Source organism: Lygodium microphyllum, chromosome 10 (genome assembly GCF_053477565.2).
Source record: "Lygodium microphyllum isolate KBCC chromosome 10, Lygodium_microphyllum_v1.1.10, whole genome shotgun sequence".
Taxonomy (NCBI): domain Eukaryota; kingdom Viridiplantae; phylum Streptophyta; class Polypodiopsida; order Schizaeales; family Lygodiaceae; genus Lygodium; species Lygodium microphyllum.
The window spans coordinates 100,317,488-100,340,034 of NC_141144.1; the positions used below are offsets into that span (position 1 = coordinate 100,317,488).

The 22,547-nt window shown below is 35.6% G+C and overlaps 1 protein-coding gene across 1 annotated transcript in view; it reads left to right on the plus strand.

The window, feature by feature from the left end:
- LOC148030349 (casein kinase II subunit beta-1-like) overlaps positions 1-1,456 on the plus strand; it is a 42,308-nt gene extending 40,852 nt beyond the window's left edge. The window contains exons 3-5 of the mRNA XM_087686660.1: positions 606-715; positions 882-1,047; positions 1,188-1,456. Coding sequence (XP_087542786.1) covers positions 606-715; positions 882-1,047; positions 1,188-1,327 — 416 coding nt within the window. The 3' untranslated portion in view covers positions 1,328-1,456. The remainder of the gene's footprint in view (positions 1-605; positions 716-881; positions 1,048-1,187) is intronic.
- Positions 1,457-22,547: the final 21,091 nt, after the last annotated feature.

Consider the following 22,547-nt stretch of genomic DNA (forward strand, 5'->3'; position numbering starts at 1 on the left):
GGTTAGTTCTACCTTAGACCTAGGTTATACTTACATTCTATCACTTTTTTAGTTCAGCAAGTACACTTTCCGTTTTCAGCTCACACATTGTCTACTGTTCACTCTCTCATTTCTCTCTCCTCCATAACTTGCTGCATTTCTCACACAATGATGATGCTATTGAGCTTAGTAGAGCATGAGGACAACATGGTGCTGGGGAAACTTATAGTGCAAATTTAAGCTGGAGAGTCAAGGCTATGCAGCCGTTGTACCATGCAGCCATGTGGATGATGCCCTTGGCAAAGATCACATGTGAGTAGTCAACTAGTACCTTGCTCCATCAGCATGGACTTGGTCCATATGACCACAGGTACTTGAGGCTGAATAGAAAATGAATGCATTATACGTCCTCCAAATAATGATGAGAGTCTCATCACATATGGTGCAGAAGATGCATGTACCATGGGAGATCCTGCAGTGTTGCAGCATCACTGGTCAGGTTGATATGAATCTCTTTCTGTCGCATGGACCTTTGCCACACACTTATATATGTAATGCAGATGACATGGTGACTGATTCAGTCTTATCTGGGGATTGTTTTAGTTATTGTTTTGTTCATAATGCAGATGACATGCTGACTGAGGAGCAAAATGAAATGGTTGAGTCTGCAGCAGAAATGTTATATGGGCTCATACATGTTCGCTACATTCTTACTAGTAAAGGTCTGAATGCTATGGTAAGTACTTGAAAATTACCCTTGGATGTAATTTTTGTGAGTTAGATTCTTCTGTTTGTGAAAGTGCAGATGCAATCCTGCATTGCCAGCTAAATTGATTTTCTGGATACAATTTAATATTTGTAGTTCTAATGCTTTTTATGGTACATATTTTTTGGTGTTGTAGTTAGACAAGTTCAAAAATGTTGATTTTGGACGATGTCCAAGAGTTCACTGCTCTGGACAACCATGCTTACCTGTGGGCCAATCTGATATACCTCGTTCAAGTACTGTAAAGATTTACTGTCCAAAATGCGAGGATATATACTACCCACGATCGAAGTACCAAGGCAGTATCCTCTTGGGTCTCATTACTGCTAGTCAAATGAACAAATGTGGTGATATCATGTTTCGCAGTTGTACTTAATATGTTGTGTAACTCAACTGATCAAATGGAACTTGTCTGCTGGGTGCCTTAACCATTTCTGTTCAGATATTGATGGAGCTTATTTTGGGACTACACTTCCACATTTATTTCTGATGACATACCCTAATATGAAACCTGTCAAGCCCACTGTAGGCTATGTGCCAAGGATATTTGGTTTTAAAATACATAAAAATGAGAAAGTTTAAGAAATGGATCCTACAGCCCTTTTATCTTGGGTCTCATTTGGAGGGAACATTGTATACAGGTAGATTTTACTGCATGGCTAAAGATGTATTGCAATTTTGTTATCCTATAATGCCAGAAATTTAATTGTTGAGGTAATACCTGTGCTCTCATCTCACTTTCATGAGAGATTTGCAGTTCTAAGTTCATCACTAACTATCTTTTTCCTTTTCACGATGCAACGATATAATGACAGAAAACTAGTCATAATTTCAGCTCCTCACTAAAATGATCATGAAGATTTTGCACAATATCACATTCGAAGAGTTGAGCTGCCAATTATCCACAAGAACAAATGATTACATGAATACAGTGCTGAAAGATGCTCCAGCTGGTTTGGTCTATCAAATGCTGTGGTGTTGTGTGCTTGCAAAGTCCTTCCTGATTGGCCTTTGAGAATCTGGGTTTCAAGTAAAAAGTTTGGCAGGAATTTTGGCATTTTGATATTACTCATATTCAATTCCTCGCTTGGTGTGTGTCTCTTTGTCATTGGACTTAGGAGGACAACAACCAAGAGTACACTACATCGGATATCCAAGCAACATTAATGGATAATATCAGAGTTGGCAAACCTTTCCTCCAAATTTGGAGGGACTTTGCAAGCAAACATGATGAGAGTGGGACGACAGACGGAATGAAGCCGATTGGCTTTTAATGGTCCCACCAAGCATCTCCACACGAGTTCGCTACATGCGATGCTTCTCTTGTAGGCCTTGCTTAACTTTTGAACCCTAGTTTGGAAGGACTATACGCCATTGCCATGCAAGTCGTTTTGAAGCTAGAAACAAAAGTTGTGTTTATGATACATCCCTCATTTAAGAGTCACGTGAATGCCTTTTAGGCCCCTAACAAGCCCCATAAAATGAGAGTTTTACATATGGTTGCCTCTAACAAAATTCTTATGACTCCATATCATCAAATAGAAACACAATGAGTGTTACCATTGTGGCACTTATCTTGGAAGTGATATTATTTGCTAGAGCACAATTTGAGCCTTGGCAGTATGCAAGTTTTTCATTCCTCGTTGCGGTCTATATCATGGATAGGAGACCATTGTCTTCTCGGACTAATTTTTGTTGGCCTCAAGAAGTACGACAAAACAAGCTCCAAAATACGAGCTTTTGCCATCGTGTGTCTATGTTGAACAACAATTGGAAAATTTAGCGAGGTTTTGAGTTGAAATCTCAAACTCAAGGTTAATGGTGTCAACTATGCTTCAAAGAAACCCAAGGTGGATTGTATACATCAAGATCTTTTGACCACTATGTTACCAAACTAATGTAGCAAATCCCAAAGTTGATTCATAATCATAATAAGATAAGAGATTGTTTACAAATGTGAAGCTACTTAGTAGTCTTTAGCGAAGCTACATGGTTGATCCGTAATCATAAAAAGATAGAGTGTTTACAAATGTGAAGCTACATAGTTGTGTTCAATGAAGTTGGTTGATGATGGGCCAATAGTGAACTTTGTAACTAGAACTAATGTAATGATGTAATTTCCTTATGTTAAAAAAGAGCCACATGTTTTGGCAAAGGTCTTGCCAAACCATTTTCTCTAAAGATTTTCAAAGAAAATTGAAGGTTAAAGTGAGTTTTTTAGCATGGACCTTATAAAGAATACGAAGTGATTAGTTTGTGAAGAAGTGGATAGATATGTTGCATATTGAAAGATAAATGAAGATTTTGTGAAGAAGTGGACAAATTTAATATCTTCTAGAAAAGTGTGCATAAAAGTGAAGGTATTGTTTGAGTCAGATTTTAAGGTTTAAATGGTGGTATCATTAGGAGTCACTTTAAGAGGAGTTGTTTAATCATTGTATGAGTATATGTTAACATCTAAATGATGTAATTGAATGAAAAAATTAGAGGCATATGATGGTGTTATTACAACTATCGCTACTATTGTTCCTCCCCCTCATGCACACACCGACACCACCACTACTATTACTACACATGTGCATGCACATACATATATACACATTTATACATGCATATACATGCACATAATTAGTAGTGCTTTATCAATCCTACTTCATGCTTTATAAAACTTGTGTTGAAGGCTATTTATTCATTCTCTATAAAGTCAACGTGTGACAGTAACTCCTTGGCCATGTACCATATGAAGTTGGTTTCTTACTAGCATGTGTCTAAATAGTTGTCTTGAGATTTGAAATGTGAACAAAAAGTTATTGGGAGTTCTTATTTCTATGGTCTATTTCTCTTGTCTTAGTAGTTCATAGGCTTGAGGAGGAAATGAGCAAAAGAGCAACTATGTGAGAACATTGTGCACAAAAAAGGCATTACATAAAAAACATTGCTAAAGGATTTCATATAAAAGAAGTTATGATATGATGCAACATTAGACTTCTAAACGCAGGCAATCACATATGCAAGTGGTGGCAAGTCCATACAATTGCATGACCAAATTGCATCGTAGCAACTTGATTGTATCACAAACAATTGAGTCACGTAGAATAGAAAATTTCATGCACTTTTGCATTTTACATAAACTTAAACCAGGAAGTTGGAATAGGGTTACATGGGTATTCAAAAAGAGTTGAAAAATGGCAATTAGCAACTAATCAAGTAACATCATCATATATCCTTTACTATACAATTACACTTCACAAAAAAAAAAAGAGCTCAAATAGAACAAGAGAGAAAGAAAGACAAGAGTGCACAATAAGAGAATGGGTATGATCTCCCCCCATGCATAAGAGCACCTCCCTCCATGAAGTTAATTATGGATTTGGATTTCTTAGCTTTGCTGCTCAAAAATCACAAAAAATATCGCCTTAGACTTTTTGTTTTCCTTGCATGAATGACTTGATTTTGTCTAATAATTTCTAGGACCTATCTAACAAATCTAATTGTACAAAATATTGATCTTGTTGTTGGGCCATAACACAAAGAATACAACATTAATATATAGTAATGTAAGTGTATAAAATAACCATCCAGTAACACCCAAAATAATAAAATCCCATGCACCAAAGGCGCTCCATTAATAAATATAAAAACAATTGCACCCATGTAACTCCCTCTAATTAGCACAATACCATTGGTGTTGCACATGTGCACAATGTGCAACATGTCATCATTATATAGGAAATAGAAAAATAATAATGAAAGTCCACAAATAAACAAACAATCATTTTGTTTTCATAAATATAATAACAATTGCACTTAAAAAATCATGCACCTTGAAATTTAGGTAACTTTCGATTGAGAACTTGGAATAGGGTCATATTAATACTCAAAAAAATTAAAACAATGATGATTAGCAAGGTTATACAATAATAATTACAAATATAATTCAAAATTATAAGTACGTGCATATGAAATAGTTTTCAAACTTAATCATATTGGAAAATTTAAGTATCAATCATAAGGGGCTCTAACACTTCAAATCTTCACTTTAAAATGTTACTAATATATTTGCTGTGAATTATTTAATAATTCTTACCACACAAAAAATCCATTGTGTCTCAAAAAAGTGTTGAAATTTAAATCAAGAAATCCTCCATTTTCTTGTGGGAAATTTAATATAAAATACTAGGTCCTAAGGGGAACCATACAATTGGTGAGACAATACTAAGCAAAAACTTTGTAGCTCAAACTTTAAAAATTATTCAAATTATTGTGCCTCTATCTCTACACCAATTAAGGCTTAGAGAAGATGGTAAGATGTAGGAAAAAGCAAAGCAAACGCAAAGTGGTAATCAAAATAGTGACTATAATTTTACAATCTTCTTTCTTGATCTCGTCTTGACTAAGGAGGCCAAAACTAATACAGACTACACATTAGGGATAAGATAACAAGGTAAGACTATGTGCATAGTTGGCATTCAAATTAGCTTGCCTAAGTCTATTGTAATAATTAGGCTAATATTGCATATGTTGATTGCATCATAAGAAAAAGTCATAGCCCATACATTGAACATAAAGATCCATCCACTAACGCAAAACCTAAGATAACATCTTAGAATTTAGCAAAATTCTAAGCAAGAAGCATGGACCAAAGGCTCAACCTAGATCCTCAAAGGCTCAAAGCACTAGGATAGTGCATGGCACTAGTTGTGAGAATAAGCAATAGAAGTGGAAGAATCACAACTACTAAACAATGAGAAGAGTGAACAATGAAAGAGAGAACAAAATAACTCAAACAAAGAATGAATGGGTAATGGAATCCATATACACAATATAATAGATAGATTATACAAACCAAACAAGTGAATTACATGTTTGGTGACTTATAGTACCTCCAGACTCCCTCTCTCCAAAAGAATGTGAACCAATCTAACAAGAATGGAGGAGGAGTGGAGTATATATAAACTATAGGAGAAGACCCAAGAAACATGAGCTAACCCTCAATGGGTTGCCCAAGTACCCATAAAGGTGCCCAATACAAAGCCCAATTAAAAACTAACACCCATGAAATGTACACCACTAGTACACTCTCTTAGATCATGGATGGTTAGCATTATACACTATATAATGATGGGAAACAACAAGACCCTAGGAACCACCATCATGTCCCATACCATAGCAACGATCTACCAAAAACCTATACTTCCCTAGTCTATATATGATGAAAAGGGATTCTTGAATAATAATCCAAGGCTCTAGTTCTAGGTCGCAACTTCCAATCTAGAAGACATTTAGAGAATAAGTACAAGTCAATGTCAATAATGTTCAAATCATGATGATAGAAAGTGGAAATAGTTGAATCTCTATGCTTGTCACTAATGCCATCTAGAAGTACATCATGAACATGGATTCCTTGCCTTCAGTTAAACCACCAAAGTGTTCTCCCATGTGGAAGTAAACTAGGAGCAAAAAACTACTTGCCATCCAAACCTCCCATTGTGGACCAGAAAGTTAAACTAGCTCCAAGATTTTGAATATCTAGATTATCAATCCATGTAGAAGCCCTCCCTTGGGATCCGTTGCATCATATGAATGTATAGCAAACATCGATGTGCCAAGCTATAACCCACTCCCAATCATTTTGATTTGGCTCAAATATACATGAGGAGTATCATAACACTACTATAGGACCACTCCATGCCAAGCCATGCTTCAAAGGAGAATAGGTCATAGTAAGTGAGATCAAGGAACACCAGAACTTGCATAGCACACCTAATAGGCATTGGTAGCCCAACCATGCCCTAGGAGAATTTTTGGCTTCCCTCCCTAACAAGTTTGAGGAGTGAAGAGTCAATGGAGTAGCCATCTATCTAGTAGTTGAATAGAATTGGCCAAGTCACCAAAGAACATAAGGGCCCTCTATGTATAAGTCACCACCATCAATTGGGCATTGAGATCACCATGGAAGAAACACGACACCATCTCATTTGGATAGCAATGATATGGGGCTACTAAAGCCATTGAATAGGGGCCACCAAGAGAACTTGATGAAGCATATTGGAAACCACCATCCTCCAAAGACAACTCTAGGAGCACTAGAGATGTGGAGTGAGTTTGTGAGACTTGAAACATGGTTGAAGCATAAGATAAAGAACGTGAAACTATAAATCAAATATCAAGCAACCTCGAGCTTGAAAATAAAGCATGACAAGATCAGGATTAGGCTATGGTGAAGAAATCTTTAGCCACTTAGATAGAACAATCTGTAGAAAAAAGATTTATGATATGCAAGATGATGATGGAGAATAAAGTAAGAGATACTTGGATCACTCACAGTCAACCAACCCGAAAAATCAAGATTTCCATTGTTCATAACATTGTTGGCACACAAAAGTAGTAGAAATAACACACAGATGGAAATAGACATGAAGTGACTATAGTGAGTTGTCACAACAACCAACACACTAGACCCTTACTACAATTGAAAAAAAAAAATGCAAAATGCAAAATTCAAAACACAAATGCAAAATTTAAAATGAGAAACACAAACATTTGCATACAATTTAAGAAGAGCTAAAAGTGTAAGATAGCCAACATGATGAGACTAGAGAACATGTTAATGAGGATCAATTTGAGGTTTCCCAGTAGAAATGAAGTTGCTCGCACCAAGCAATGAGTTGAGAGAGGAAAGCACGTTGAAAAACTCCACAATAGTAAAAGACATGTTACAATAGCCCTAAATTAGTAGTAATTAGATCATCTACCTTATAGACAAGTCATCAAGTAGTAAATAGGATTGAGTGCAACAAAACAAAATTATTACAAAGCTAAAAACAATGAATAAAACAACACAAAGCACCAAGACTAGCAACATTGATCATGTAATACCATGTGAGAATCAGTAAATGAAAGCAGAAGAGTTGCATTAGATAAACAATGAGAGGAATGGAAAGTGAAAGAGAAAATAGAAGAATTCAAACCATGAATCAATAAGCAATGGAATCTATAATATAATACAAGAGATATGTCATACAAACCACACATATGAATGGCACTTGTGATGTGACCAATAACACCCCCCATTACCTCTCTCCAAGAGGGATGTGAAATGATCTAACAAGGACTGCCCAACTACCCATAAATGTGTCCAATCCAAATTCTAATAAAGAGCCTAACACCTAAAGATGTACACCACAAACAATAGAACTCACCATACTCATGTGAGATGACAAAAGCACCTACATAAATCAACTCCTCGAGGCTCAAGTCTTTTATCATGGTAACTTGTCCATTTGAATGTCAAAATAAGAACAAACATTTGAGCCACCTACTAAAGTGCATGTTAAATGGCTATATGCACCAAAGCCTTCAATCACTCTTCTAATTAAGTCTAGCAAGGAGCACATCACTATGACACCTGCTAGTCAACCCTCAAACTAATACAACCGATACATTGATGGTACCGACGTATCCAAACCTTCCCCAAGGTTTGATGATAAGTTTGAGCTAGTTAGAGGCTAGTTCTTACACTAGCCCTCTGATCTCCAAGCATAAGAGGCCCTTGTCACTAAGGATTTTCCCAAATCTAAAGCCTCCTTTAATCCTTGAAATGCCCATCTAAAACAAAATACATTGATCCAATATTGTGATTTAAAAAATCAATGCCAATATGAGTAATGATGAAAGGTTGGGTATTTACTTAGCACTCTTGTAGGACAAAAAAAAAGGTAACTTTTTACTCCCAATGAGGTTGGAATGCTGCATATGGTCAAACCAAAGCCTTAGACACTTCATTAAAGAGATAGACTACAAACCTTAGCAAAGCTAGTCCAAACATTGGACCTAGGTGTCCAACTTACGAAAAATAACTCCAATTGAACTTGAGTCATGTTTTGCTCAAAAGTAACTGCTTAGCTTAAAGGTTTTCCATTAGTACAAAATGAGAATAAAAGAATTGCATGTTAATTGTGTTAGTGCTAATATATCAATTGCATAGTATTGTGGTCTGATATGAGTTGATTTGATATAACCTCAAGTAGCATCTCAAATTATATCAACTTATATTTACCCAATGACTTGGTAAAGATATCAACTACTACGTCTTCATTCTTCACACATGTTAAGCTTAGCTTTCCTACACAAAACACTTAAAATGATAGTGTAATTTAATATGCTTTTTCTTGTGTGATAAAACGGACTATTAGCAACCTGAACATTGCTCATTTTTCTCACAATACAACTTTATTAGTTTGTCGTCCTCATGACAATCCATGTCTTATAGTAGCTTATATACCTAAGAAATTTTACATGTAGGTAATGTTGCACCTCTACATTCTACTTTCATATTGGAAGAAGCAACTGTAGGTTGCTTTTTTCTACCCATCTAATCATTCCACTTTCCAATCCAAATGCATATCCAATACTTGATCTTCTATCATAATGACATCTTGTCTATCGGCACCATCATAATCAATGAGCTTAGTAGGCTCTCCATAAGCAAACCATTTTGTGTTGTAGCCTTCATGTATGTGATCATCTTTTGATAGCATCTAAGTGAGATTTTCCAGGTTTTTGCATCAAATGATCTATATCTTCAATTGAATAGTTTATGTCTAACCTTGTAACAAGGTATAGATTAAGCTAGCAACCATTTGTCTATTCATGGTGATATCTTCTATTTCATGTCCATCATTTGCCATCAATTTTTATATTTTGATCAAGAGTTATGTCTGTAGGTTACACATTCCAACAAACCATATTTTGCTAACATGTCGTGCAAATTATATTTGAGTTAACTAAATCCCATTGGAGGTTCTAATAGCCTCAATGCCAAAAAAAATACTTTAGGTCTTCTAACTCTGTCATATCAAACTATTTTTTTGATATTTCCTTGCTTTAACAATTCTACTAGAGTAGACATTGTGAATAGAGAACAATCTACTTTGTTGACTTTAAACCAATGCCTTGCAAATACATACTAGCTTTGTCATTTCACACTATGGGTGCTTGCTTCAATCCATATAAGGCACTCTTTAACTTATAATGTAACTTACATACTTAGGGTGCACATACCCTTCATGTTGCTTCGTATATATTTGTTCAATTAAATGCTTGGTTGTAAAGTAATTATAAGTAAACATGTCAAATGAATGTCCCAATCTTTGAGATCTTCGTGGGGTTGAGGTGCATTATTATTGGATTTACCTCCTTCATGTGGAGGCACAATCGATTTTTTCTAGCCTCAAGTGTATTTAGAGGTGGGATCCCCAACAATATATCCACGATTTTTATGAAGATGAGTCACAACTAGTATTAAAGGGGCTAAGAGGATCACGGATTGCTATTACCTTTCCTTTATCTCTCCCCCCCTCAGCGACTAAATCTATCTATCAAAGGACTAATCGCTAAATAATTACTAAAATAGAAGTAGAGGTTGCAATAGCTATGTTCATTTTTGATAAAACTCTTATTAGGCATGGTCCTAGTTGATTTCATGGTCCTAAAAGAGTTAGGAAAATTATTTGTATTTAGCATGGTCATAGTTGATTCCACAAGGGTATATTCTTCATTTCATCTACTTCATTTTGCTATGGAGCATAAGAGCATGTAAGTTGTATTCTAATTAGCTCATTACTAAGCCAACTCATTTGAAGTGTATTCGCCTCCATGGTTTGATGTTAAGAAACCAACTTCTATGTTGAACTCTTTTCCTAATGTTTTTGAACAATTTTAAAAATTATTAAAGTGTTCATCCTTGTGCTTCAAAAAATAGATCCGTGTGTATATACTAAAATAATCAACGAAGGTTAGATAGTACATGGATTCTCTAGGTGTCATTGTTTGAGAAAGTCCCCAAACATCAAAATGAATTAATTTCAATGGCCATGAAAATACCTAAACATCAAAACAAATCAACTACAATGGCCATGTAGTACTTTAGACATGCCTCAAGAAGGGCATTATTGCTTGCTTTCCAAACCAACAACCTATTGTACATGATCCATATTAGTATATTTGAAAGGAGGTAGACCAAAAACTATTCCCTTTTGTTGCATTTCAACATTTGTAAATTAACGTGGCCTATTTGCCTTTACCATTGTTTAATGCATTGATGTCCTCTAGTAGCTTGCAAAAACAAAGTAGGGATTTTAGCATCCAATGTTAACATTCTATCACGCCTCTTTCCTTTACCAAGTAACTTAGAACCATAACCATGCTATTCGATGGAGAAACCATGTTTGTTAAACCTAAATTGCAAGCCTTGTTTAATAACTTGTTCTATAGAAAAAAAGCTCTTGGTAATAGAAGGAGCATGCAATACATTATGCGACTTTTAGCTTTTCCATTAGTCACATAAGATGAGGAATAATACCTTGATGACTAATATTACGTGGAGTGTCACCTGTAGTGCATACATAACCATACAATCTAGGAGAATTTAGATCAAACCAACTTCATTGTGAAATCATATTATTAGAAGCTTTGGGGCCAATAGACCATTATTTTTGAGTGCTTCTACCAATAGACTTACAAGTTTACATGTGTATGATAGTAAAAAAATGTTGTAGATTGAAAGCCATAAAGATGAAGAACATCAAAGTAGGTCATTGGTGGTTCCATCCACTTAACAATAGTCTTCTTAAGCTTCATTGTTTTTCTAAGTTACAATGACTTGAATTAGGGTTGTAGTCCTTGCTCTTCTTGTTATGGATCATAACTAGGTTGAACTTGTTCTTTCTCTTTAATATTCACTAGATTTGTGGAAGCTTTGGTGGGTATGGGCGTTTCAATTTATTTCAAAAGTTGGAGAAGCATTAGCTAATGATGATCTTGATGATGATATCATAGGAACCTTTATCTCTTCTTCTGGCATGGGCTAATGATCATGAGCTTCCAAAAAATAGCAAATAGGCCACTTCTAACACAACCTATTTGAAGCACAACTAAATAGCAAGTGTTCCACTTGGTAAGCGAAAAATCCTAACGAATGATGAACTTGATGATGATATCACAATAACCTCTATCTCTTCTTCCAGCATGGGCTAATGATCTTTACCTTCCAAAAAATAGTAAATAGACCACTTGTAACACAAGCTATTTGAAGCACAATTGAATTGCACTCTTGAAAGGCACAAAACCTTAGCCAACAACCAGAATGGAATGGATGATGCCTATCATACAAAAATTTCCTTTAATTCTTGATCAAGAGCATCACCTTTATTATACAAAATCTAATTAGAGAGTATGTGGCAAGTCATCCAGGGTTAGGAGATACAATTTAAAATACTTTTTGCTATGCCATCTACCTAGCCTTTGGACCACAACACTCAAACACCTATGCAACTCTTCTCCCAGACTTCTATTAATGACTTCTTTTGAGTCCTGACTCTTAAGGAATTCTTTTTTGACGATGGACTAGATAAGTATGGAAATGGTAAGGTTGAAGTTACCTTAGGAGAGTTACGAGCCACTAGCTACGAAATTTTAATTATTCTCACATTTAAGTGGATGGAAACCTGAATACTCAACATGCAACTAGTATTTTCTACTCTCCTCCTCGTAGGATGATTCCCTATTCTCAGTGGAGCTCTAGCTACATGGACATGGCAAAAATTTTCTTTTGTGGTCCACACTTCTAGAATGTTCTTGAAAACCACCTCAAATGTCTAATTATAATGGGACACGCTTTTAGTAGCAATTGCAAGATTAATTTTGAAGCCTTATAGATTGTTGGAGCTAACTTCAAACAAAGCTATATAGCTAAAGAAATGGTGGAGTATAAAGGTAGTTAGAAGCAAAAAAGTAGGATATGGTATGTCTGTCTAGAAATTAATATTTTAGAAGGTGGAGGGCAAACTAAGTACTCAAATTATAGAGTTCAACCTAAATTTGATATATGGGCCAAAGGATTAGCAAAATAGCTTGAGAACTGACAAATTAGATGAATAGGTTTATTGAAGATGGCTATAAAAGATAGGTTCATGGTTTTGATGTTGGCTAAATGAGTTGAGAGATATTTGTGGCATAATCATGGCTTTGATACCATGTGAGAAAATGAGAGAAATAGAAAAAAGAGAGATAAGATTGCTAAAATGCACTAAACTGAATTAAAAATAACACAAGTACAATGGCTATATCAAACATTGGTTGTCACCAAAAACAAATAGTCAAAGGATACTTAAAGGTTAAAGGACACTTGACTAATAAAAAGAGTGTCACGACAATACTCTTTGTACATGTAAATGCTAACATTGGCTAATATGTATGTTATATAATCACCCACAAGTGGAAATCACCCACATACACATGAGAATGTTTGATGCTAAAAAATGATAGACTCGCTCCACTATAAGAAAAAGTTGCACACAAAATCTCCTACAATTTGAGATGGTCCCCCAATTCACTCCACATCCTCAACTTTATAATGTCTTCTTTGAAGTATCCAACCTAAATAACATCATTAATGACATCGACAAATCCAATTTGATAATACAACAATATTTACTCTAAGTAGCACACTTGTAGCTATGGTTATATTGCAAGCTAATTGCACATAATGCTACTTAATATAGTCTTATGGTCCAAGGTGAGCTTGATTTGTAAAAATAGAATTGAGGATCATAGCATGGATGCTGAAGGATAATGAAGTCCAACGAACATTGACTCTACAATGTGAGCTTGATTTGTAAAAATGGAATCGAGGATCATAGCATGGATGCTCGGGGTTGATGAAGTCCAACGAACATTGACTTACAATTCTTAAGGATACTACCCTCCCAATTAGATACAATTAAAATATGCATATTGATTAACCTTTTTAAGATAGTGCATATAATTGTGGGCCTAACATCCAAGTAAAAACCATGAACAATAGCCTAGTTAAGTTTTATTCAATGTGTGCATGAATGTTTTAAAAGCCTTATAATGTTTATCAAGCTAGTTACTATTGAAGTAATCGTAGAAAAATCTCCACATAGAGGATCAAAGTAATAATGAATATTTTAAAATCCTTCCAATATATATCAAGATTTTTATAGGAAAAACTCCACATATATGGTTATAGTAAGCATTAAATGACTAAGATACATAATCTTGTTCTTCATCCTTTTGCATTAGATGTCCTAAACTCCTACCATGTGAAAACTAATGAAGTTGAAAGAATTCTAAAGGAAAATTTTCCTCCCTTGCATTTTCAATGATAAGAACAATGATTTTGACAAGAAAATCTTGAACCACAACATCCATCCCTTTCTTATCAATACACATTTATCTAGTTAAAAAGTGAAGTCGAGAGACAAACAAGCTGGGCTAAAGCTAACCCAATTGAACCAAGGAAAAGGCCACACGTAAAATTAGGTTCCTACTATTCCTTCATCATCAATGTTTTTGTAGATATTGTGATTGGTTTAGTGTACTTAAGTAATAACTCTTACCCTAGTAAAAATCTCTTTAAAGAAAGTAAACCCAAACACTGCTTCAATTTGCAACAACTCACTCTATTATTTACCTTATCATAATTTGTAGCAACATTTGGCCTTTGAAGTCTAGAAGCTACAATTGTTTAATCATCAACATTCATAGATTTGAGCTCACCCTCATCTACCTTGGCTATATCTACATTATTGATGCAAACAAGTGCTCATCACGTTGTTGACACTGCATGTCTAAAGTGTGAAAATGAATAGGTTCTTTGATGTTATAGGATTTCAGTGTGTGCCTATGGGATGAGTTATTCGGTGATTTATGTGACATATCAAGAGTAAGTTAGTGTATGACACAGTCTAAAGTACCAAATCATATGCTAGACATGCAAGTGACCAAAATTAAGTATTAGAGACCATTAGCAATGTACTATGACTTATTTTGAGTGGTACAACTCTTAGAAGCTAAAAAATATAAAAAACTAACACGTTCACAATAATGCGACGCTTTCAATTATTTTGAGAGGATTTTCATAATTCTTCCCATGCTAGCTTGTCGATGAGGTTTATTCACTTTGATTACACATTCGTCCACAAAAGTTATGGTTGAAACAAGTGGTAGTATGCCCATAGAAAAAAAGTGAACATAGGCAAACAACAAGAGTTTGGAAGGTAAAAGGCATAAAAAGCAATAGTGAAAACGAGGCATGAGCTACTTCATAAATAGAGATCTGAGCCATTGTTACAAGGTTGAGCAAATAAATAAGGTATTTCCTATTGTGATTAATAGAGTTGATGTTAAAGATAAGTGATTCTACCTCTTTACATGTGCTTTTAGCCAAAAAAGGAGGTTATTTTTGGAACAAATGTGAAGATATATTTACCTAGTGCTATAGATGAGGGCAAACAATGTTTGTGTGGAGGTAATTGAAGAGATCTCCTAGGGTTTTACCAAAGGAAGAGGATTGAGGTGATTCCAGGTTGTTTAATGCATATATGGGCTATTTTGGTAGGGTATTCTACATTATTTCCAAGTGTTTCTAGCTTCTCTTTCAGGTTGAAAGAGTGAGACTGAGTTATCATCTCGTATAGAGTTTACCTAAGCTATCATTGACTTAGGTGTAGTGTATTTAGCTTAAAGGGATTTATTATAGTTGTACAAAGTTTCCAAGAGTAATAAAGTTTCTTGTTGGGTTTCTCTGTTTCTAATGTTCTACAGTATATTTAAGAGTTCTTGTTCCTATATATTTTTTCTTCCATCTATCTTCTCTTTTCCTTGATCCCTAGTGGATTTAGGACTAGACCTTTCCAACCCTCAATAATGTGACCATGTATTTATTTTTCAATTGACTTCCATCCTTATAATATATTTTTGAGATTCATGGACAAATGTATGACTTGTGACCATGGTATAAAAAGGAGTTTAAAAAAAAGAGAAAACAAAAAGAAATTTAAAAAGAAAAAATAGAATAGAGATTTAGAAAAACCAAAACAAGGATGACATAAGAAAAAGTAGAAGCACACACTTTACTTTATTCACAAAGCGTCGTCACAACACTAGCAAGTCCTTAAGTGCAAATATGCAATATAGTTTTTGACTGCTCTATGACGACCTTGTCACCCCTATTCCCTTTCCTATACTACACTCCTCAAGGGTATGATATACTTGGAAGCTCTCAAATTGCCTAACATTAGAAGTATCTACTTGGCACCCTTAAAATCTCTTCTATCTTCTTCCCATACCTTATCATCAACAATTAATGGCATAATTATTTGACATCCAACAAGGTCAAATGAAGCCACTCAAGAAGAGGCAATAATAGTAAAGAGGGGTATGTACTATGCACCATACAAATATTGCATATATAGCTACACCCAAGTTGATTGTAGGACATACCTATGAGGTAATGGCCTACATAACATTACATTCATGTCCCAATCCTAATCCATGTAACGTGCACTTGAGTGTGATCAAGAACTTTCACCTCAAGGAGTGATTGTTGCAACAAAAGTCTTAAAGAAATAAAGAGATAATGGATAGTAATATTTAAAGCACCATCTATCTTCATCAATGAGCTATTCCTTTTCCCATCCCTATAAAACGAGTCTCCTTGAAGAAGGCCCCATAATCTCAGTCAAAAAATCATTGGGCATGTTCTTCAAAAAGCTCTTTAAATGATCAAACAAATTTAGAAGCCCTTCCATGTGAAAAATACCAAAGTAAAGCAAGATACCTCTTTGTACTTTATCCTCATCATTAAGCTTTAAGACACCATAACTCCCCATTCATAATCATTCTCCCATCCCTTATCTCTGTCCTTTTATATAGTTTGCTTAAATAGCCTCATCATATTAGGAAATTTACTTTCACCACTCCCCTCTCTAGAGCTTCTCCATTCATTTCTAAAATCCTTACTGTCTCTCATCGATAATGATATTATCTCCATGCCTAATGCATGATCTTCATGAGAGTGCCATGGGACAAACATTTCCAAGAAAATGGGGGAGATTAATGAAACTTTGGAAAGATGTAGGTAGCATATAGGTGTGGTGTCACAAGTGAGGCAACCACCCCAACTATGATGAGCACACACAATGAAATAGCCACTTTTGGGTCTTTAGACAAAAAGAGTTAAGTAATACAATGATTTAGAATATTTGCTAGGATAATTGGCTTAGAAAGTTCCATAAAAGGGATTCATTATGCACTATCACCTTCATCTCTCACTCTCACATTACTGTTTTAACTCTCCAACTTCTCCTTGTTGCTTCAAAACTTGTCATTAACATTTTGTCTCCTCTCATAATCATCCTCTTGGTCATCGCCATCATAACAACAACAACGATGATGATGATGATCATCAAATTTTATTTGTTAAGGTTGCATTCTACTGTCAATTCTTGCTTAGGAGATGTTCCTTGCTATTTCAACCCTACACAAATGTTTCTATTTTCATTCTTAGCTCCATTGACCTACTATGTTGATCTCTTCCATCCTCTAAAAGTTGTCCTTGGGCTACTACATTGCTACTTTTCTAATTCTAACCTATTTATCTTACTACATTTTGATTCCCAATACAATATCCTATTGTTTCATGCCATTTTCCATCATTGTCGTCGTCATCATCATCATCATCATCATCATCATCATCATCATCATCATCATCATCATCATCATCATCATCATCATCATCATCATCATCATCATCATCATCATCATCATCATCATTAGATGCCATCAGTCCAAGTTGAAAATTTGCTATCCACCCTCACTCAAGAGTTGTTGCTTGATATTTCAATCTTATACCATTGTGCATTTTCATTATTAGCTTCATCTACATCCTTTATTTGATCTCCAACTATCATTCCATCCTGTAGAGGCCTTCACTACATTGTTATATTGTTGCATTTATTATTCTATGCTATTCAAGTTCCCTACAATTGCATGCCATCCCATCATTAATCTTCTCTAGACTTGTGATTGGGATGTTCCTCTTCATCTACACCATGATTAGAGTGAGATACATTGGATTTATGCATTGAGATTGATGATTTGTTGCACTTGAGATTAGTTCATATAGGACACAACTCCTTTACATGCTCCTGAGACTACCCCCATGAGGGAAAGTGGATGTTGGATATGTTGGAGCTATAGTAGGCTAAAGAGAGGTTGGGAGAGAAAAATAGAGTGTATATGTTTACAACATCACAATATCATGCACTTAGTTAGTAAAAAGAGAATGTACAACGTAAATAAGAGCAATGAGGATTGTGAAAAAAAAAACTCAATATTGATGAAGGCCACACAAGAGTTTCCCCACAGCGAGCCACCACCACAGATACTTGCAAAATGTTGGAGCCAAGACTAAAGCACCAAGCAAGAGTGAGTAATTAATGGATATAACATATTGTGCATGTGGAGTGGGAAATAGGGTTACCTTTGTACATGAAAGTGGGAAGAGACTAGAGATGAGTCACACACACACACACACACACACACACACACACACACACACACACACACACACACACACACACACACACACACACACACACACACACACACACACACACACACACACACACACACACACACACACACACACACACACACACACACACACACACACACACACACACACACACACACACACACACACACACACACACACACACACACACACACACACACACACACACACACACACACACACACACACACACACACACACACACACACACACACACACACACACACACACACACACACACACACACACACACACACACACACACACACACACACACACACACACACACACACACACACACACACACACACACACACACACACACACACACACACACACACACACACACAATCTATTGATATTAAACACTATGCATAGTATAAGATTATAAAATGTGTTAAAACCATGGATACCCTAGCCTTAAATTGATGTGACTCAAAGATAGCACAAAGAAGACCCCTCAAGTATGAAGCATGGGATGAAGAAACCACTTCCTTCAGTTAAGATAGTCCAAGCATGGGTTGTTGAAAGCTACAAGAAGACCATCTGTTGGTAGCCTTCCATTATATGCAATGTCTAGAAGGCCACATAGTGTCCAAGAAGTAGAATGTCTCAAGCCACTGATCATGGCAAGGTTTAGACTCACAAATTATCTCCCAACCATGATATGAAAGTCTTATATAGAAGTGAAACAAAAAGCACACCCAAGGGCTCCCCATCACAAAGCACTCCTCAAGGTGAACATTTGATACTTCTAGGGAGGATATTGGTCTCCCCCACTTAAACACCACTTCTTATAGCCCCCCCTTCAATTGAGTGGACTAGGAATCCATTGCCACTTGCAAAAAGAAGTCCACTTGGTGGAAAATACTGCATTGGCCCCACCACCACAAGATTTCTTAGAAGCAATTGAATCCTGGAATCGATGTGAGTGGGGCCACCCTTTGTTGAGAAGCTCCCTTTTAAGACATCCCCAAGATGGTGGATCCACATGAATCCTCATAGTAAAGGCACATGTACTTCCACCACTATTACACACATAACTTTCCTTCAACTTGCATTAACAACTCCTCAACAAAGATGAGGGCAACATTTGAGAAGTACCTTTGCCAATTCACGATCTTCCATGAGAAGTACACCAACAATGACCAATGAAATAAGATGAAGGATACCTAAACTTGGGTGAGAGATAGATGTCATGATGCCCTTTACATCCATGAGATGCTCCAATCTAGGTAGCACAAAGAGTAGCTCGTGAGAGAGACTCAAAGCTAATGTAGTTAATGCATAGTGAGGAGTGTTGATAGCTTCGTTGTGGTGAAAAACTTCTCCACTCTACAAGCATCTCAAGAAAAGTTTTTAAAATCAAACTAAAGAAATCCTTATGCAAAAGATAAGAATTTAGTGTAACATGTCCATTGATGATAACTCCAAAGTAGTGGATCAATAAGAATAGACCCAAAGTGTGGTATTAATGAGGCATAAAGCTAATGCAAGAATAAATGATAGTCACTCTAACTCTATTTGATGTGATATAATGTTTCAATCACTAGCCTTTCTAAGGTTTTGCTACATAAATATTTATATTTTCTTTTAGGTAGGTCAATAATGCACAAGTCAGTAACTACAAATGTAGTTGCATGTGGTGGCTAGTGTGAATAGGAAATTGAGTAGTAGGGCAAAGTTAATAGCAACAATAGGACACAAAGACACTTGATGAATGCATGGCATTACTCCACCAAGATACCTAGGTCAACTAAGCTTGCCAAAACATTTAAAACTAGCATTATTGATATGAAGGCCAATATTGAGCACAATCATGCTAGCTAGCCAATCTCCATCAATCAAACTACAAAATCCATTAGTTGTGTCACACATCACAAAAACTTTAAAAGATAAAACATTATTCTCATGCTATGATCTTAGAACACATATTTTGTGTCACACATCACAAAAATGCAATGATCAACAAAAAGCACATTTAAAGGACTCAAGCAATGCTCTTAAAACATGTAATTTGTCATTGTGCACTTGTTGTTGCCACACAAGTGATGTCTTGATCCAAAAATCACAATACCATGGGATTGGAAAATATAAATGTCAACAATTCTTATGTATAACTATTAACATAAACACAAATAGCAAAAGTTAAGAACACATGAACAATGATGAAGCAAAACATAATATATTAGCCCCAATCTTGTTTGAATCCTTAAGAGTCAAGAGGCTAAACCTTTGATACCATGTTGGAAGTGGAGAGAGAGAGAGAGAGAGAGAGAGAGAGAGAGAGAGAGAGAGAGAGAGAGAGAGAGAGAGAGAGAGAGAGAGAGAGAGAGAGAGAGAGAGAGAGAGAGAGAGAGAGAGAGAGAGAGAGAGAGAGAGAGAGAATGTATTTACAACATCACAATATAATTATTAAGAACATTAGAGAACGTTAATATAATTTTAAGTATTTTCTTTAAAAAAAGGAATTTTGATGAACACACTTATTTTCCATTATTAATGTCCTTTAGCCTATCAATTGGAATTCCAAGACAAGTTATTACCAAAAATTATGAAGAATGATGTCATTGATAGAAGAGATATTACCAAATGATCATTTTATAGATATGGGTGATTGTTTATTCACATAAGCTATATACCATGGCTAAATTTATTGTTAAAATGTATTACCATTTGATTTTGAATACAAGGTACCTTACTTCTACACCAAATATGATACCTAGAGTAAATGGGAGCTTTAGTTGGAATTCCTTTCAGTCAGAACCCACTCATTTGGAGAGCATTCAAGCCTTAGATAAAAGGGATTGTTGAAGTTATTTCAATAGATCTAGCTCTCCAAGAGCTCAACCCAAGAGCTTATATTCTAAACATGCTCAAAAAAACTTATGATCTCTAAGAGTGAACACCTTCCAGGAAGGAGCTGAAAAGCATAATCTACTTCCAATAATTTCCCTAGTTGATGTGACCAAAAATAGAATAATTAATATGGGTGTTGGCATGAGCATCATGAAATGTTTATTGATCCAAGCATGGAAAAGTCAATCAATGCAGAATATGGGCTTCAACCTAATAGTGGTAGATAGATAAAATGTCAAACCTATGGGTTCCTTAGGGACATGTTGGCTAATTAGAATTGGAGTACTACAATTCTCAATTAAATTTGCTATTATGGAAGGACTAGAATATAACCTCTCCTTAGGGAGACCATGGATGAGAAATGCTGCACTCATAGAGGATAGGACTAGAATATAACCTCTCCTTAGGGAGACCATGGATGAGAAATGCTGCACTCATAGAGGATTGGTGTTACATGCTTGTATTATTTGACAATTGCAACATGTAGTTTGTATGGAAATAAAGACTTGGAAGACTTCCAAAGTTGACCTTGATGCCATTTCTACACCAATCAAGGGTGACAAAAACATTGTTGTGTGAACCATAGGCCATCAATCAAATTGTTTTGCATCCTAAGGATGACAAAGAATGGATTCATGTACTCACAACCATAAACCTTCCTTTTCTAAATACAAAAGAAAACATTGTTTTGTGAACCATAGGCCATTGAGATCAAAATATTTTGTATCCTAAGGATAAGAAAGAATGGATTTAGGTACTCACAACCATAAACCTCCCTTTTCTAAATACAAAAGAACACATGCTAGTGATAGTGAACGAGAGACTAAATCTCTAGAAGATCTTGTGATGCCTAATCAAGCTGAGCTTGATGATTGGTTGTCTATTGTGCTAGTCTACATGATGCTCAATTTGTCAAAATGATAGACTCCTAAGAATGCCACATGAGACCCATGAGACCCATGAAACAAGTTTGAGCTAGTTAGAGATTTAGAGTACCTACACATAAAAGGCCTAAACACAACTCTTTAGCAAGCCTCACACCATTGGATGAGCTTGTGGAAGAACCAACATGGAATTGGACTAAGGTGCATGATTTGAACTTTAGGCAAGATTGTGTACTTCTATGATCTAGAAATATTAGAAGAGTTGTTAGATGACCATGATGCTTTGGAAGATGCATAAGTAGAAAAGGAGTTAGATGGCATGTTTTCTTCAATGAACATGCTATTCTTGCACCTCAAAATAATGGGATGGAATTTTTAAATAACCATGCATTGTAGTTGAAGCCAAGAGGGTTAAGAAATACTACATTATTGATTCCATAAATTGGAGTGATTAAAACTCCATAGTTTACCTATGAATATCTTAATTTCCTTGACATTTGTAGAGGTATTCCTCCTCTTGTTTTGCTCCTATAGATAAATGAATGCTTTTATAATGTTACTTAGGAATCAGAAACTTTCCAAAGTTTTATGCTATGATACCAAACTTATGTGCAAG